Below are 19,960 nucleotides of genomic sequence, written 5' to 3'. Positions count from 1 at the left end.
GCTTGATTTTCATTTTGTTAATCATTGCCAAGCTTGGGAAAAGTGTGGAGAAACAAGTATTAAATGAAAAATGAAATGTAAACCAACTTCAAATGATAAAAACTTAGTAAAAAATGCTGGAGATGTCTGATATAAAATTTTGTTCAGATTCAGTTATGTCCTCAGATCTAGCTGGCACAAAAGGGGTAAAGGTTGTGTTAAAATTTCAAATTTGGGCGGCAAAATTGTTACAAAATGCCTAAATGTATCCATTTTATTTCAATTGGCTAAAAGTGCTAGGGAAATTTATGAGAAATGCTTCGCAGGTTTAGTTTGATTTCGCCCTTTCCCCTTGACACAGCGTGAAAACAAGCATTTCTGCGCAAACAGATTTCTGCGAGCTTTACAAAAATGGACAGCGCTCACTCAAGTGTAACATTCTGTCAAAACCTTTACTTTCATTGGATAGATGAGACCCAAACCCATAATTATATGTGAAAAAATTACCCACATGTTGTATATTTTTTAATTCCCAGGGATTTTTCAAAGTGTAAACTTTTTTTTGATACGCACTGTATATAAGTGGAAAATATTTCAGAAGAATTGAATTTCAAGGCAAGGTACTTATTTCGACAAGATTAGTAATCATATCAATTCTAACATGCAAAAAGCAAAAACTGTCACAACTTACCCCGCCTTCCCCTATCTAGGATCTTTAAGTTTAAATTACTAACAATTGAAATTAGTAATAAAAAAAACAACAAAATAGTTGCATTTGTGTAATTCATTCATTCCACACACAAGCACAATCATAACAAGTAAAGAATGAAAACAAAATATTTTTATATGAAAAACAAAATCAATTTAATAAAGGAAAAAAATGAATATCTCCTGTACTTAATAATCTGATATTAAGAATAGAAAATTGAGTGATAAAAAAGTACTGTATAACAAATAATATAGGTATTGCATATAAATGAAATGAACAAAATAATCAATAAATCAAATTAATTGTGAAACAATTATATTCACTTTATATAAATTTCTACCTTTACACCAAAATCACAAAATTTGTGATGACTTTATCAAATTGTTACAAAATTGCAGTTCATTTTGAAAAAGAGATGTAAGAAGAAGTTTCAGCTGACTTACCAAACCAGTCATTTGAACAGCAACATCCCCATCTACGTGTTCCTCTTTTTTTCTTCCTTTCTTCTTTGCTGCTCGAAGAGCTGCTCTTTGATCATTCCTAGCTGCTTTCTTTGATTTTTTTCTGCCTCCACTATCATTCTGATAGAGGAAAAATATAAAGGGGAATCAAACCAGAAAATAAGTTGTAAAGTTGTAAGCACTTTTCTGTAGGAACTTCTTTTTGGTCAATGTGATGTATGGTACAGACCATTTATACCAATAATACAACTAAATGTATTTTTCTTTTGTGATTATGAGGATAAATAAACATTTTGCAAATTTGAAATGTTCCAGTTACCTCATACATTAAAGAGCCATAACTTTTTTACTCCTTGTCTTATTTTTATCAAATTTTGTTTTCCTGCCATGCACACCATTTCGGTCTTCAAAAACTGAATCTTACCTCAACAGAAATACATGTACACACTTGGAAGGTCAACATTTTAATAAGTTTTCTGTGGTTAAAAGAACTAAATTGTAGCACATTCACTCCCATAGATGCAAAGTTTAAATATTTGTTTTAAAAAATGAGAATCAAGCAAATAAACACTTGAATATGTAACAAACAATGGTGAGAAACAAAAATGTTGCAATGGACTGTACAAAATAATATCCAGATAACAAAAAAATCTACTCTCACACATAATGACATCAGCTAAATTGTTTTCAGCAAGAAGTCTTATGATGAAGGCATATATATTCTTACCTGGATTGACTTTGTTTCCTGAGTGCCTGTCGGAGTTAGAGATGAAGATTTTTCAGATTCTTTTCTTCTCTCTGTGGATTCCTTCTTAAGAGAGACCTCTTGCATTAGATCAGCATCAGCCATCTCAAATCTCCCTCCCCTGAGTTAGATAATAATATTGTATTAACACAATATAATGTATTAACACAATATAATGTATAAACAACAATATTTTGACAATGTAATCCTTGAACACTTGAAATTCATCTACATGTACTTACAAATGAAATGCTGTGATACAGATTCAGTCAATCAGAAATAATGTTACATGTAGTACAGTAAGAGCATTCTATATATGTTGGAAAGAAATTTGGCTGGACATGCTAAATATTTACATTTAACAAAATATATTGCTTGCAGTTGCAAGCTCAGAAGATTCTGCTCTTGTCGAGATTTGCATCACGTTCAGACATACAACAAATTGGTAAACCTTGAAGTCTACCTAAAGCCAGTCATTTCAATGTCCATAAACACATGAAGAAAAAGATTTCTATATTTTTTCCTGTTTCCTCTAGGGAATAAACGTTAGATTTGGGGTGCAAAATCTGGTATAATAAGCATTTTTGTGAGGCCATTTATTGGAGAAAAATACAGAAATCGATTGCACAAAATTTTTCTTTCTACAAATATAGATGAGGAAAACCAATCAGCCTTGTGCATAGGACTTGGCGTACGATGAATAAATGTAACAACTAGGAACGGAGTCAAATGACTGTGCTGAAAATTCAGTATCTATTTTAAATCAACCATTAGATCAGAGCAGATCTAGACAAAAACTGTCAGGACCCATTATTTAGCTATTTATTGGGAAGACAAAGTTATAACTTATATTACAACCCGGTGTTCCATTTGTTGCTTCTCCAGACAGCTAGGGTTTCTAATGGTGGCATTAATTAAGTCCATAACCTTAATTCAGCACCATGGTAGTTTTATAATTATAACTGTCTAAATCAAGCATTGCAACTGAAATGTGGGCACCAGTTAATATTGGCACTTTTGAAAATCAATTTATTACTTAGCAGCAACAAGTAAAAAAACAACAAAAAAAGACTACACGATTTGAACGAAAACAGCAGTGCAAGCTTTGTTCGTTTGTAAACTAACGGTAGGGGAAGGCGGGGTAAGTTGAGCATGGGGCAAGTTGAGCCACCACCCCAAGGCTAATAATGAATGAGTCAGAAGTTGTGATGGTGTTATATTACAAAAGTAATTTTGTAGAGGGAAAAATACAAATTTCAGCCAAAAAAGTAAAAAAGGGTGTAAAATAGATAAGTGCTTTTTACCCACTCACATCTTTATATATATTATTAAAATAAGAACAATATTGTTAGTCCAGGTATGGATTCTCATTCTTGTCATAGTCTTTTACATGATGAATGCAGAAGAAATGTGTGGGTGTGAAAATATCGCAATAGGTTTGGACTGGGGTAATTTAAGCCAAATCAACATGGGGCAAGTTGAGCCATAGTAATTCTTTTGGTGATGTATAATAAAAAAATGAAAAAATGTAAAAAGCCATTGATATGCAGAAAGAAAGGAGCTAGTTCACATGACAGTTCATTTACTTTTAGAAGATGTTAGTATTTACAGAGAATTAGCAAGTGAAAATACTTTAAATGAAAAATTGACATCCTGGTTCTTCCCGCATACATTTTGTACATAGTTTTTGTGGTTCAACTTACCCCAGACAGTGGCACAACTTACCCCACAGATGGGGCAAGTTGAGCCATTTGACATCTTTTTTTTTCAAAGGTCACAATGACTTTCAGTGTGGGGGTAGAAAGTTATATAGGTGAAAAAGATTTCCCAAGAATCAAATTTAAAGGCAAGTTACTTATTTCTACAATATTACTAGTCATACCAATTCTAACATGCAAAATGCAAAAAAGTGTCACAACTTACCCCGCCTTCCCCTATACTTTTCAACATCTGAGTGAATGAAAGACTCTACAATGGGAAGACAGAACACTGAAACTGACTTTGCGTAACACTTTAGACCACTCTTATGATTGCGAGGTTACCTCGCACACCGAACAGTGTTTGGGTCAGGATTTTGAAGAAGTCGGCAAACATCGCTTCATTACACTACAGAAATAATATTTGCCGAAACACATTTTTACTCCTCAGCGTGGCTCTTCCTGGTGAGTGGCTATCATTTTATATATTCAATGTTTTTTAATATAAAAAAACACATACAAAAGAGCAAAATCGCTTACCTCGGCCTGGAAAGTGGCTTTGCATTCTAATGTACGTCCTCTTTCACAGAATAAAACAAAAATCGATGGTGGCGCTAATGATATCCACAACCTTAATTGAGCTCATTGGTAGTTTTATATCTGTCTAAATTCCTTGCATACATGTATGCAAGGCTGTAGGCTAACTGTTTGATAAAGTTTCCTGCCATCACTCTCTCCATCTCAACACTCGCTTCCCTGGCTCCCTCTCTTTAATTAATTCAATCAATAACTGCATCATTTTCAATTCCTCTCTAGATGCGTTTCCCATTTCTTAATTCTATTTACTAAGTCCCCCAAAAAAAATCACAATAGTTTTTATTTGAGTTACAGCTGTACGCCGACAGGTCAGCGTAATTTTGAAAAGTTGGTATTAATAATGATAATCATTAATCAGATATATCCAGTTCAACACTATTGTCAGAAGCGTAATCAACCAACAAAAAAAAAGGTTTTGGAGCATCATGACCCCATCATTGTAAATTACTCTTAAATTAATTTCCTCTTATCACATTATAATCATATATTTTTTCTGATGTTTCCGATCATTTACCGACATGTATTTTTTTATTTCACTAAAGCATTTAATCTTATTAATACTACAAAAAATATAGATCACTATGCATCTACAGAAGTTAATTAATCTTTTTATGACCCGTTGTGGATTGGTCAAGGGTTGAAAAGGCGATTGACCCTAATATTGCATGTTCAAATTTTATCAAAACTTTTACACTCTTGTACAAAAAACATTCCAAAAAATATCATATACATTAAATGATATACCAAAGAAACCTTGGATCACATGAAAAGGTATTTTGAAATGCATTGCAAAAAAAACTTTTTAGTAGTTTCTTAGCAGATCTTCTGTAAATAATGAATGGAGGTACAAGAAATATAGAAATATACTGAAAAACATCATACGTTCTAGCAAAAAAGAATTTTACTCACGAATACTGACAAACATTGTAAAGAATACCAAGACTTGGAAAAATATTAAAGAAATTATGGGGAATAAAACTACTTTGAAACTACCCCAATAACTTGATAGTCATAACAAACATATTGATGATGAAGGTGAAATGGCTTACATGTTTATTTCTTATTTTTCAAGCATAGGATCAACTATATCAAAAAAGATTAACAAATCAAGTAAAAGTTTTCATGAATACCTTAATAATAAGTCTTTCAACTCACTGTTTCTACTTCCTACAAGTGAATCTGAAAAAAATATAAATATCATTCATGATATGAAGAATACAGTGTCATGTGGTCATGATGATATAAATGCTACACTTACAAAGAAAATAATTCATGGTACAGCTTATCCTTTAACTGTCATATTCAATCTTTCAATTTCAACAGGTACTGTACCCCATGATTTTAAAACAGCAAAAGTTATCTTTGTATAATATAAAAAAGACAAAAAAGCACCTCGCTGATAATAACCGCCCAATATCCCTATTGCCTACATTCTCCATGATCCTTGAGCGCGTCGTTTATAAGACTTTACATCCACTTAATGCATAACATTCTAATACATGAACAATTTGGTTTCCGCCAGTCCTACTCTACAGAAAAGGCTTTAGTGTACACTAATACAACATATCATACATTCTCCCGACACAAAATAAATTCACATGGCTATCTTTGTTGACCTTGCTGAGCAGCAAAGCCTTTGACTCACTCAACCACAGTGTAATACTATACAAGCTTAGGCATTACGGCATCAGAGGTGTTGCATATAACTGATTTCAATTCCTTTATGATCGCAAAGTCGCAAACACTTTACTTTTTTAAATAAAATTAAATCTAATATTTTGCCAATAACATGCAGTGTCCCGCAAGGAAGTATACTAGGTCCTTTGTTGTCTTTAATTCATGTTAATATTTAATCTATTCCTCTAAAACGTTAAAATTTGTACTGTACATGCAGATGATACTAATATTATATTGTCACATAAAAAAATGAACTAAAATTGATTGAATTAGCCAATAGTGAACTTTTGTCCATTGAAATTGGCTTAAAGCAAATAAATTGATGATTGATATAAATATTAAAAACCAGGGTTAGCATATTTCCCGCTTCGGAGGCTTATTTCCCGGACGCCGGGAAATAAGCGGTATTTACCGGTATTTACCGCTTTTTTCCGGTATTTACCACTTTTCACCGGGAAATACTGGGAAATATAATTTTCCACTCAGTTTTCTATAGGGATTGTCAAATTTTGAATATAAAAAGAAAGGTGACCAGTATGGTTGCTCTGGTGTGTACCATTTGTGTGAGTGTGTGTGTTTGTGTGTGTGTTTATGTTTGTGTTTGGGTGTTATCTATGTCTGTTATCATGAAATGCTGGAAAAAATAAAATACTAAAAAGATCCCAAATATACATCTAATTTAGATTCTTTAATTTCTCTGTCATCCTCATTGATGTCACTACATTGTATCTCTGCTATATCTTTCTTCATCATACCATCTCCTTAGTCATACATGTACATGTATATCGAGGATATCCTTGTCTCAATGTGCACCAGACGTTCTTTTGAAATTTTGTTGATCTCACTGTGACTGATTAAAAAGAGAAGAAGCTATTGTAAAGGGAAACAATGGAGCATGCTCCAAGATTGATTTGTTAACAATAGCTTTCAATCAATATGAATATGACAAACTGTACAAGTTATTTATTTTACATTTCCCATGAAACATGCAGTAGCTAAAAGTATGCCAATTATGTTGTTATTGAATTCATTTCATATTTCTTAACCCTAATTCCTTCGGGGGGGGGCATAATGCCCCCCCTCGACAATTTTCGCTGTATATCTGCTGCGCAAAATTTTTTGACCTCGCTGCTCACTGACTTTTTACTTTCAAGTCTCACACATATTTTGATACCAAATTTGTGACGCCCGGGTACACGGTGACGACATTACGCAAAATTATGTAAGTGCATGTCAGACCCAAAATTGCTCATAAACGTGATTTCATGTACAAATCCAATGCAAATTGTGTATTTAGCCAAAATTCATAAATGTATCATTATTTCTTTTTTACTGATTAAACTTAATTAACTTTGCTTGTTAATGATCAGAATTAAGTCTGGAACGATTTCCATTGAAAAAACAATAAAAAACAAAGAAATACAAGAGAAATTTAAAAAACAATAAAATACATAAGAAATCGGTCTTGGTACCAAAATTTTCTTCATTCACAATTGTTAGGAATGCTATAAAGAATATTTTCAGCAAAAAATTGCATTCTAGACTAGTTTAGTGAATCAGAGCAAAAAGTATGATTTCATGAATAAATTAAAATAAGAATACATGTATATGAATTCAGTGAAATTTACCAATGCAACTGCGTAGATTACGTCATTCTCCCGGGGGGGGCACTCGACCAGAAAAGTGGTGGGGGTGTGCCGCGGGCGAGACAAAAAACGGGGGCCTTGGAGCGAGCTTAATGTAAAAAGGAGGGTCCTCGGAACGGGCTTCAGAACGACAAATGTTTGTGAAAACGGGGGTCCTTGGAACGGATCGCCAGCGTGTGAGTGCGTATGCATCCCTATGGAACGGTCATGCGTGCATGATGCAGCTAGCGCGGCCTCCGCCGGGGAGCTCTGCGGCCGCTTTTCACCAAAATTGCAGCTCATTCAATGCGATCGGAGCGGCGTAACGAAAAATTTGCGAAGCTTTGGAGCGGATTTCTCTCTTCTTTTTTCTCGATAAGAAGAAAATGCTATGCCTTGGAGCGGCTTTCTTTGTTCTTTTTCTCAACAAGGCAAAAATGCTATGCCTTGGAAAGGAAATTTGAGTGTGAAAATGGGGGTCCCCTCCGCGGCACATACCCACTATGCATTATATACTGAGTGCCCCCCCCCCCGGGGTCATTCTCTACCATCATGCAAATTTTTGTGATGGCACAATTCGCGGCTGAGATCTTATCCCCCCCCCCCCCCCCCCCCGGAATGACAAGAATAAAAATACCCTGGGAGATTTAGGGTTAAAGGAAAAAGTTAAACCCCGGGAGAAATATGTTTTAATATGATTATTCAATTTCCAGGAACATAATTTGAGTTTGTGTACGTATGTGTGGACTTAGATCCTATGTGTGTTTGGGTACATGTATGCAGTATGGATTTTATCTGTTTGTGTGTTTCTACTATGAGTTTTGTGATTCTAATTATTTCAGAACACTTATTTTCACTTGTTGAGGTTAAAAACAACTAAAATTATTGAAAAAAAATTATAAATCATATTTCCCGTTTTTTACATATTTACCGGACGCCCATCTTATTTACCGGACGGTATTTACCGGTATTTACCACCGGTAATTACTGCTACTGGTATTTACCGCCCAACCCTGTTAAAAACCAAGTACATAATATTCCTTTCATTAAAAAAACATTCTGTTTCCAACTTCACAGTTAAAATAGATAATACTGAAATCAAAAATGTTCACAGCATAAAATTTTTAGGTGTAATAATCGACGAAAGACTAAATTGGAAAGAACATGTTAATAATATTCATGGGAAAATCAGTACGTACATAGGCATTATGCACAAAATTCGTCATATTACTCATATCAGCTTCCAATCGGACCCCTCTTCGCATGTGAAATATCTTGGTCACTTGAAAAAGGTATTGTATTACCGAACATGTATTTTCTATGGGAAAAATTGAGAAAACAACAAAATCACTGTCAAAGCGATGAGCTATTTTGACCGTATTTTATTATTTTTAGAATATTAAGACTTTGAAAATGTGTTTTTGACCATTTTTCAAAGTCTTTCTATTCAAGTTCCCTTTGGAAGGATGTTGCAAAGTTTTGAGCACATGAAATTATTTTCTGACGCTTATGATGTGCCTGTTCTGTAATACCAGGCCGGTCGGTAATATCACTGTCTAGGGCCTATAGCCTATCAGGGCTCGAATTAATCCAAGGCCATCAAAGGCCATGGCCTTAGATGCCCTCAGAAATAGCCTTGATGCCCTTTCAAATATTTGTAGACTTAAGGCCAAAATAACTGCCCTTTTTTGCTGTGGCCTTGGTGCCCTGCGGTAATCCAGTGCATGTGCCCCATTGAAAAGTGCATTTATTATTGATGCCCTTTTTTTGGTGGCCTTGGATGTCCCATAAAGTGAAAACTGCTTGCCCTTTCCCTTAAGTGCCCTTTTAAAAAATGGCCTTGCCCCTTTAAATTCTTAATTCGAGCCCTGGCCTATAGTATTGGCTTAGACCAAAAGCTTCGGTCTTTGTTATGTTGGTTGTTCAGCTGAACTCCGTTGGCTTCCCTCACCAAATAGAGACCGAAGTTCTAGCGCGATCTGTACAGGGGACTCAATGGCCATATGTTTATGTACCGTACTTAAGGTCGGAAACGGGGAAGTGAATTTGCGCGACAGCCGAGGTCTCTATTTTTGTTCCTTTAAACTTGATTTTTCTACGTTTTTTGGCAACCGAGGTCTCTATTTTTGATGCCAGAGGGAATATTAATTTGCATTATTTTTTATGGCATTAAATGATTAATTTTCAAAATTTTTATTCATTAAAGACAAAAATTGAAGAGCCGCCCCGACGGGGGGATTTTGCATTGCAAGTCCCCTAATGGTGGCTGCATGATAGCGAGCCGTCTGTGTACGAGGAGAAATTATTTTTTTAAAATCTCCTCGAAACAGACGGCTGCCAACTGTCTAGTATATTCTCGGGGCTGGCGTCGGGGGCGAAAATTTCAATTTTTTTCGCAGTACACGTACATGATGAGACGCAATCCCGGCTCCGTGGAGAATAAGCACACGTTAGTAAATGATTTTTACTCTCGACTCTAGTAGGTTGGTAAAGTAGAGCCTCCTGCCTAGGCAAGGCGAATTTACTGAATACTGTTCGTGTAGGCTCGCTCCACTACACTTCACTACCGCTACCCTCCGCTAGCGCTTACGTGCCCGGACTGTAGCGGAGAGTAGCGGTAGTGAAATGCCTGGAGCCTAGCTACACGAACCATCGCCTGGGAGCGCCGGGGTAGAAAACAGTTGTAGAGACTACGAGTGAACTAATTGGGTCATCAGGAAAGACAGATCTAATTAAAACAGACATGGCCAAAATTTACATACCGTATACAAATCCCGAAATTCCTGGTTGAATACTCACCTACCTGTACCAGAATGTTTGTTTATATTTTTTAACGAAGATAGAGGATCCGATCAAATCGATTCTGCTGCAGCGTGCGGCAGATAATAAAATGCAAAGTCCCCGCCGTCTTATTTTATGTCTAGCGCCATCGGTAGTACAGTTTTATTGACAAATAAAAAAGTGAAATGGATGAGAGGGAAGGGGCCGAGCTCGAGGGGGGGGGGGGCAAATTGATGTTCGAACTCAAGAGGGGGCGCCAAATTGATGATCAAATTAAGTTCGAACCTGGCGGAAGATGCTGAATTGACTGGGGTTGGCCGCAGGGACCTGGGAACGATTTTTTCAGTGAGGGTGCTGAAAGCTCTCCTCAACGGTGGGGGGGATTGATTTCCATAATTACACACACACACCCTCACACACCTCTATAAGGGCACACACACACACACATATATATATGTATATATATATATCTATATATATATATATATATATATAGATTGAATAGGTTGAATAATATATATATGTATATTACAATGACAGTTACTTCTTAGCTTTCTTCCAAAGAACATAGATGTATAATTAGAGAACTCGAGCGCGAAGCGCGAGCTTTTGGGAGGGGGAATTCATGTATTTTGTCCTGAAAATTGAACATTTTGAACAATGTTTGTGGTCCTGAACAAGATGCGGATGTAACAAATAACTGCGAACGTGATCAGCGCGAGCAGATATATTTCATATACGCTATGGCCTGATCGAAAGGGACGTGTTAGGACTGTTTGCAGTTACCCATTAAGACGATACATATATCAACAATCAAATAATGCAAGTGCGAGCTGAAAATTTTGACATTCCGACCTAAATACTGGACATTTTAAGCACTTTTTGTAGCATGATCAGGATAGGTATCTAACTATGCATTTGATGCGAGCGCGAAGCACAATCAGAAACAAAATTGAGATTTCAGACAAAAAAAACGAGACATTCTAAGCACTTTTCTAATTATGAAGAGGATAGGTATATGACTATTCAAATGATGCGAGCGCGAAGCGCGAGCAGAAATAAAAAAAATGAAATTTCAGACCTATTTAGGGACATCTTAAGCACGTTTCTAATCAGGAACAGGATAGGTATACAACTATACAATATTGATGCGAAGCGCGAGCGGAAACAAAATTGAGATTTCACACCAAAAACGAGACATTCTATGCACTTTTCTAATTATGAACAGAATAGGTAGCTTATATAACTATATACAATTGATGAATTTATAAGAATAAAGATTTGATCAAAATCCGACAAGGAAATCAAAGTTATTGCATTTTAAAGATTAGCATTATTCCAGTGAAACAGTTTTAAGCATGTCTTCATCAATATCCAATGAGCAAACTGATGATGTCATATCCCCACTTGTTCTTCTGTATTTCATTATATAGAATTAGGTTTATTCAATAGTTTCCCTTCAAGAACCAAAAACAGTTGAATTGACAACTGATTTAGTCAATTAGATATTATTTGCTGCAACTTATTTCATTATAAGGGAGACATATCATTCACACTGGTTTGAAAAAAATTGGAATAATGTTGATTCCATATATAACACAAGAAACAGGATAGTGGCAATGCGACATCTTCAACCCACATGGGCGGAAATCCCACAGGGGACAGGGGGACACAATATCAAATGTTCCCCTCCTATTTGGGGTCTTTCATTATGGAGAAAAATACATCACTTCACAATCGAAATAATACATGTATTTTTTACTAAATGACCTTACATTTTGGGTGAAAACCTTTTTTTAGGGGGGGCTTGTCAAATTCTGTTAGGGTTAAAATGATTTAACATTTAGGGTGATAACCTTCTTTTTTTTGCTTGTCAAATTCTCCGGGCCCTGGTCCCCTCTACCTTTGGGGACAGATTTCCGCCCATGTCAACCCACCTATTAAATATTCATGATGACATGCATATCACCATTTTCATAAAATATTGCTGAAATTTAGAATTAAATAACTGAACTGTTTGTTATCAGATTTTCATAAAGTTTATTTATTTTGATAAAAAGTATTTGATATAAATATTTTCAGCCTGGAGTACCCCCCCCCCAAAAAAAAGAGCTACGTATCTGAATAAACATGCGTGCGCGTGTTTAGAGACAGACCTACTATCTGGGCATTCTAAGAACATTTTTTATCATAAAAATCAATAATGCAAGCGCGAAGCGCGAGCAGAAAATATTTAATATTCCGATCTGAAAAAGGGTGAAACACAATTTTAAGTACTGTGTCGGAAAATTCTGAAGGGGGGGGGGTTCTACAAAACGTCGTTCATTTTCATTACATTACTGTCATTTATCATACCAACCACTAGCTTTCCAGGAGGTGCTGCCTATGGAAAATGACATGCAGCACCCCCAAATTTGGGGGGGTGTGCTTAACCCCCAGCCCCCCTCCCTGCACCCCCGCTTCCCAGGACCATGGGGGCAGGGTGAAAAAGACTGAAATTTGATTTCTATTGTTTGACTTGTAATAGTTTATACAAAACACGGGCGTTCGGGCGCGCAAACACTTAATTCGACATAAACCGGGAAGTTTCAAGTCCAGCCACACCCATGTCTCTCCCTGCTATCGAGTAGTGTGTAAACTATGGTTTTACGTATCACGCGCGACCACGTCTGTATCGGGGTGCCGGAGCTTGATTGAGTCGCGTACGTTATAGGCATGATAGGAGTGATGTTATTGGAATATGCGAAACACTATGTAAATAATTTGCGTTTTAGGATGTGATAATTATGTACATTATAACATATTAAAAAATATACAGAGGTAACCTGATTTCGTGGGGGTGCTGCCTATGGAAAATAATACACGCAGCACCCCCAGCACCCCCGCTTCCCAGGTCCCTGGGGTTGGGCGCCGAACTGACCTGAAATGACCGGGGGCACCAATTAAATTGACCTTAAACTCAGGGTGGAGGGATGATCGAGGAAATGCGCATGTCCGACCTTTTGAGCGCCAATCTGATGTTGACAAATTCATGTTTCAAAGGGGGAGGGGGGCGGGGGGACTCATAATGGGGTGTCAACTGGCAAATTCATTTTTAATTAATTAGATGGCGCCAATTAGATGTCCTGTCCTCCAATAGTCCTATGCGGCTCAGTGAATTAAAATGTGTTTTTACGATATCCACCAACAAAAACAATGCGTGTTCACGATTTATATGCAAGTCGATCTGTTTAGCGAGATGTGCATCCGGCTTCACAAAAAGGGCTCATCAGCTTGCGCTATATGCTTGCATGCATTTGATTAGTGAGTTACGTATCCTCTCTATAGATCCCACTTACATAAGTCCTTAAAATGTTGGATTTTTAAGATTCAGGGTAGCCGCTCTCTCACATGGCGGTACAAAAAATGGGGGAGGGCACTAGCCTAGCAGTGAAGGGAGAAGGGGCAGACTTTTTTTTGCTTGTCATTTTTTTTCTGGTGCGAAATGTCCTTTACTTGCGGTTGAAGTTGAAGATTTTTTTTGCTTGTCAAATTAGCTCAAATTTATTGGCGGACGAGTTTGCCCCCCCCCTTTGGAAAATCTGAGGTACGCCACTGGGTGAGGGGAGAAGCAGAGAAAAAGAAAAACAATTCTTATAAGGACGATCCAGAGCTAAAATGAAATCCATGTCATTTTCACCAAATTTTGCATAGACTTAGCACCTAAATATTCCAATTATGCAATAAATAACATGGGTTCATGTGCTTGATTTTTTTCTGTTGAGCTTTGAAGTTAACTAAAATGTCTCGAGAAATACACAATAAAAATACTGTTATCACCCCGAAGAAACCCACATACCGAGTTACAACTGGGTCAATGTGGGTGATGAGGGGTAATAAGGATAATGGCTATGATTGGTTAATACACTGCAAACTTAAACAGTAATCTCACATAGCAATGCAGCTAAATCTTGAATTCCCCCCCAAAATACTGTATCACCCTGATGAAACCAAAATTTTACAAGAGGTTGATAGGGGGTAATGGTTAATATGGACTTATTCATTACAACAATTAATGACCATTTTTTAAAGCTAATATAGCTATAAAATAATTAATGTGCTTATGTTTATGCCATGATTCTACAATCTACACTCTAAAAATTCGAATGTTAAATCAACATTTTAAAGGTTGGAGAAGTGACAACCTTTTCCACATGTTACATCGAACCTTGTCTAGGCCTAAAGCTGAATCCAACATTTTAAGTGTTGGGTAGAATCATTTAAAGGTCAAGTCCACCTCAGAAAAATGTTGATTTTAATCAATAGAGAAAAATCAGACAAGCACAATGCTGAAAATTTCATCAAAATCGGATGTAAAATAGGAAAGTTATGACACTTCAAAGTTTCGCTTATTTTCAACAAAATAGTTATATGAACGAGCCAGTTAAATCCAAATGAGAGAGTCGATGATGTCACTCACTCACTATTTCTTTTGTTTTTTATTGTTTGAATTATACAATATGTCAATTTTTACCAATTTGGCGATTAGGACCCCCTTGCCTGAAGCACAAAATGTTAAAATAATGGAATTCCACGTGTTCAGGGAGGAATGAAAGTTCATTTCACATGACAATGAAGAGAAAATAAAATATTTCATATTTCATATAATAAAATACAAAAGAAATAGTGAGTGAGTGATGTCATCAACTCTCATTTGGATGTAACTGGCTCGTTCATATAATTATTTTGTTGAAAATAAGCGAAATTTTAAAATGCCATAACTTTCTTATTTTACATCCGATTTTGATGAAATTTTCAGTGTTATGTTTGTTGAATTTTTCTCTTTTTATTCAAATCAAGTTTTTGTTGGGGTGGACTTGTCCTTTAAAGTGGTAAATGCAACATCTAGAAAATGTTGTCAACCCTCCAACCTTTCAAATGTTAACTAACATTTCTTGTTTTTAGAGTGTACCATAAAAAGGTTCAGAAAAACATGTAATTATATAAATATGTGGAGCGTTGTGGCCCAGTGGATTAGTCTTCGGACTTTGAAACAGAGGGTCGTGGGTTCGAATCCCAGCCATGGCGTAATTTCCTTCAGCAAGAAACTGATCCACGATGTGCTGCACTCGACCCAGGTGAGGTAAATGGGTACCGGTAGGAAGTAATTCCTTAAGAAGCTGTGTGCGCTATGAACGCCTAGCTTAGCCGGGTAATATAGGAGCGCCTTGAGCACCTAACAAGGTGGAAATGTGCGCAATATAAATATCCTATATTATTATAATTATTATTATATAATATTCATATAGTTATGACATTTAATCTTAGAAGAATGTTTCAGGGTTGAATAATTCTTGATTGCATAATTTGTCAAGTTTTGTAACTCGCTTTAGACAGGATAAGGATTAGAATGTAGGATTTTACGATAGGATAAAATGATATGGCTTACAGTAAGGAGTTGTAAAAATATGCTTCAATTAACTTAGTGACACTATAATCATTATCTTTTTAATGAGCCCATATGGGATCCACATTGATATTTGGTAAATGGAGTAATATAAGTAATATTAGGTGGTAATACCATGAAAACGCTGGAAATATTAGTTACATCATACATTACTGGGTAATAGGTAAATGGAGTCCAGGTAACGACAGGGAAAGAGTGATCTACTATTTCCCTGTTTATCCACTGGTGTTACCGTTGTAACATCCACGTTATTACCTATTACAACCCGGGTAACATCTATAGTCTGCTATGCAGACTCTGAATGGCTCGCGTGGGGTGGGATATGCTATACTGGTTTGCGAAGCAAACCAGCCTGAAAGGGCGAGCGAAGCGAGCCATTGCAGCCTCAGTATGATAGTCTGCTATGCAGACTCGTTGAATCAGCTGAGGTACACACACTGCAGATTTGTAGACTAGGTAACATCAGGTAAAATCACAGTGCCAACAGTGGGTTGCTGTTCGTTTGCTTTTTTAAGGAGTGGAAGAGCTTCTGATTTTGAAAATAAATAATGAAAGACGACAAAAACATATTTTAAAAAACAAAATCGAAATTTATATAACATATTTATGCACAGCTGCACTTGTAAAAATCCATGCCATTTTCAACAAATTTGGCATTGTTGTAGATATGCAGTAGGGCCTACTTAAGAAAGAGGTGCGAACTTCAACAAATTGGAGGTTCGTGTGCTTGTTTTAAGCTATCAGCACTTTCGTTGGAGCAAAATTAATGTACTTAAAAAAAAGCACCAAAAAGCGTAAAAAAGCCTTTTATCTATACATTGAAGAAATCCCATTTAAAAACTGGAGTTCATATTCATCATATATACTTTGCAGCAGTGCAGAGTAATATTCTGAAGAAGGAGAAGTTTAACAAGTTGGTCTTTAGAGTATTTTCAGCTAATAGCTTCGTATAGGGCTTTAAAAGAAAGTGCTAAAAATTCACGGTTAAAGATTAGGAAAATCAAAAATTTTCAGCTCGCGCTTCGCTCTCGAGCTCGCATAAAATTGTTCACGATATAAGTCAGTGGCGTAACAGGTGGGGGGCAAGCTGCTCCCCTGGCGGAGTTTCACCGAGCAAAATAAAAAAAAAACGGGAAAAAGATAAAAGGGAGAATCAGAAAGAGAGGAAAGAGAGGAAAGAAAGAAAGGAAGAAAGAAAGAAAGAAAAAGAGGGAAGGGAAAAAGGAAAGGGAAAGTGAAAAAGTGAAAAGAAAGGGACAGGAAGACAGAACATCAATAGAGAAACTGGAAGGAAAGCAGTAAAGGGAACGAAAGAAAATTTGAGAAAGTATAAAATATCTTGAAATACTAATACATTAGCATGATTATCAATAGATGGATATAAAATCAAAAGAAATGACTCGATTAATGGCACAGGCAAGAATGGCGGGAAAATTGGAGAAAGACGCAAAAAGAAACGTGAAATGAAGGTTGAGCCGAAGGTTAAATTAAAAAATCAGAATATGAATAAAAGGGACAAGAAAAAAAAGAAATTAATAACACGACCGGACTGCCGATGATTAAAAAATATATAAAGAACGGGAAGTAAGGTGGATGGCGTATATAATATTATAAGCTTGCTAAATTTATGCATTAATGGTCGCTATCAAGACAAAAAAATCCTTAGCCAACATGACCAAGGGCAAGTTATATATCCACCGATATCGAAAAGCTTTACGCCTACTATAGATTTACCGGTAAAAAGTCTCTTAATGTTTACTTTGGCTAAATTTCCAAAGCTTTTATCACATAGAATTTAATTTCAAAATCTATTCATAAAAGGTTAATTTTTTTTTTTTTCTAGCTTGCACGCTGGCGACTTTTTACAAATGTTTACCATATTCGCTATGTTGTGCTGCCACAAAATATTTCGTTTATTATCCTCAACTGCTTTGAGGTCATATGTTCTTTCTGTGTACCCGCGGTTTGGTAATAAATAACCATCTCTGCATGCCATCCGCCTCGGACCAGTGACGGCACTATATAAGAGGGAGGCACGGGGGAATTGCCCCGAGTGAATTGCCCCCCCCCCCCGAAATTTTGAGAAATAAAAAAAGAAGATAAATTGTGCAGATATGTTGTCATGCGCATCTTACTAAATCTGCAAAGTGCTCCAAAACAGCTTTTCGTTCTTCAAGTTTTAAACATTTTCTCACCCATTCACTGTAAGCTCCCAACAAAATATGTCAACATAAATCTTTCAGGTCATTTTGTAAAATTCAATTTTCCGCTCGCTCTACGCACTCGCAGTATATAATGTTGACTGAGATAAGTAAATTATCTATTCAAATGGGGCACAAAAATTTAGTTTTTAAGTCAATATGCTTGTCGCGATGAGAGTCTTCATTATTCGTTTAAAGCGAGATACACATCCTGCGTATTTATAAATCAAAAATTCTCAGCTTGCGCTACGCAGTCGCATTAATTGTTTAGTTAGATATCTATCCAGTTCATGATCACAAAAAGTGCTTAGAACGTCCAGTTGTCATCTCAGGATATCGCTCCCCGCTTGAATTATTTATTTGGTGAGATATAATCTTCATGATCCAATGCAAACAGCTAGTCATCAAAAGGTCCCTTTTCAAATCAGTGGTGCCTAAAAAAATATATAGCTCACGCTTCTCGCTCGATTTTGTGAAACAGGCAAAAAATTGTGTTGCCTCCCCCGCGTTCTTTTTCCTCTCCCTAGGTTAAAAATCCTGGTGCCGCCCGCTGCCCCGGACCCAATCCGCATAGCACTGGCCCTAAAGAGTTCTACAACCAAGAAAAAAAAATAGGATATGATCCTATGATGCTATTATCTGAATACCTTGCATGTCACAATCAATTTCCAAGTTAGATTCTCATTAAAAGATAATTTTTTTCCTCGCTCGCTCGCTCGCTTCGCTCTCTCGGATTAAGCAACTTTTTGCTGCGCTCCAGCTGTGCCCCCTCTTTTTTGTACTTATCACGCATTAAGCTGCTTCGCCATAATGCTCGGGCACAATCATAAAAATCCTGTTCATACCATGATATGACCGGGAAATTTTTTGCTCTTCCCCCCCCCTTGGCCACCAACCCCTGCTACGCCCCTGGATATAGTCCTACATCCTATTAACGATTTTCCAGTTTTCTGGTCGGAAAATTAATGTTATAAGTTCGCTCTTTGCCCACGCAACAATATTGTTTGGTTACTGAGATTACCGGTACCGTATAATCATGGTAATGATTTTAACAAAAAGTCAAAAAGTTTATATAGCCTACTGCATGCTCGCACTTCGCGCTCGCATTTAAAAAATTGTACTAAAACCTATTTTAGTTGAACACCAAACAATTATTGGTTGATTTTTAAATAGGTGGACCAATCTAGTTTTTAAATGCAAAGTGGTGGGGGAGGCCTGCTAGGCCACATGAAATGAGTTGGCATTTTATTTTGTATCCAATGTGTAGGGGCGGATCCAGCCTTCGATCGCTAGTAGGGCGGAAATTTCTTCAGCCATATTGTCCCCAATCAGCCGCTCGAAGTTGATTTTTGTTTGTTACTTTGAAGGGGTAGTCCTAATTGTAAATCAGCATCAATATATAATAATCCTTAAACAGTGCGAGCACGAAGCGCGAGCCATTTTTTTAAATGTCCTAAAATTTGAACATTCTTGGCAACAGTGTTTGTGATCCCGAACAAGATGTGAATGCAACTAAAATGATGACTGCGAGTATATGTAAATGTTTTTAACTGATCGAATAGGTACCTGTTAGGACTGCTTGCAGTTATACATAAAGACACTACATATTTGCGAGCGCGAAGCGAGGGCTAAATGTTTTTTTTTTCATTTCTAAAGAATGGAAATTCTTAACACTTTTTGTTATCGTGAAAAGTAAAACTAAACAATTGATGCAAGCGCCGAAGCGCGAGCGGAAATTCGAGATTTACCCTAAAAACGGGCACTCTGTTTTTTAAATCACGAAAGGATGAGTGCATGGTTGGGGATCTTAATGCGAAGGTAAAATGCATACGAGCAGATTTTTTTTATCATGATCTGAAACTGGATAATGATTTAACAATAATTAAGCTGCGTATCTGAATAAACATGGCGCTCGTGTTTACCGTTTCAGATTTAGATAGAATCTTGGCATTTTCCCTCCTTTTTTTTCTTTCTTTCCCCCTTTTTTAAAAACTTTTTTTTTTTGCTCCGACAATAGGGGGGGCCTCAACTCCCCCCCCCCC

General features: G+C 36.5%; 1 protein-coding gene across 5 annotated transcripts in view; it reads right to left on the bottom strand.

The window, feature by feature from the left end:
• The window catches only part of LOC121410109 (histone deacetylase 6-like), a 102,752-nt gene extending 92,332 nt beyond the window's left edge, over positions 1-10,420 (bottom strand). Inside the window, exons 1-3 of one of the 5 annotated variants that reach the window (XM_041601989.1) lie at positions 10,253-10,420; positions 1,877-2,015; positions 1,132-1,269 (exon numbers count right to left, since the gene is read on the bottom strand). In XM_041601989.1, the coding sequence (XP_041457923.1) occupies positions 1,132-1,269; positions 1,877-1,999 (261 nt within the window). In that variant the 5' untranslated portion in view covers positions 2,000-2,015; positions 10,253-10,420. Of the gene's footprint in view, positions 1-1,131; positions 1,270-1,876; positions 2,016-5,318; positions 5,340-10,252 lie in introns of those variants that run through there. The other 4 variants (XM_041601987.1, XM_041601988.1, XM_041601985.1 and 1 more) reach the window with 4 other exon arrangements.
• Between the last annotated feature and the right edge of the window lie 9,540 nt (positions 10,421-19,960).

The sequence above is a fragment of the Lytechinus variegatus genome, chromosome 3 (genome assembly GCF_018143015.1).
Source record: "Lytechinus variegatus isolate NC3 chromosome 3, Lvar_3.0, whole genome shotgun sequence".
NCBI classification, from domain to species: Eukaryota; Metazoa; Echinodermata; class Echinoidea; order Temnopleuroida; family Toxopneustidae; genus Lytechinus; species Lytechinus variegatus.
The sequence above is the reverse complement of the archived record's forward strand: the minus strand, read 5'-3'. Positions and strand labels throughout refer to the sequence as shown.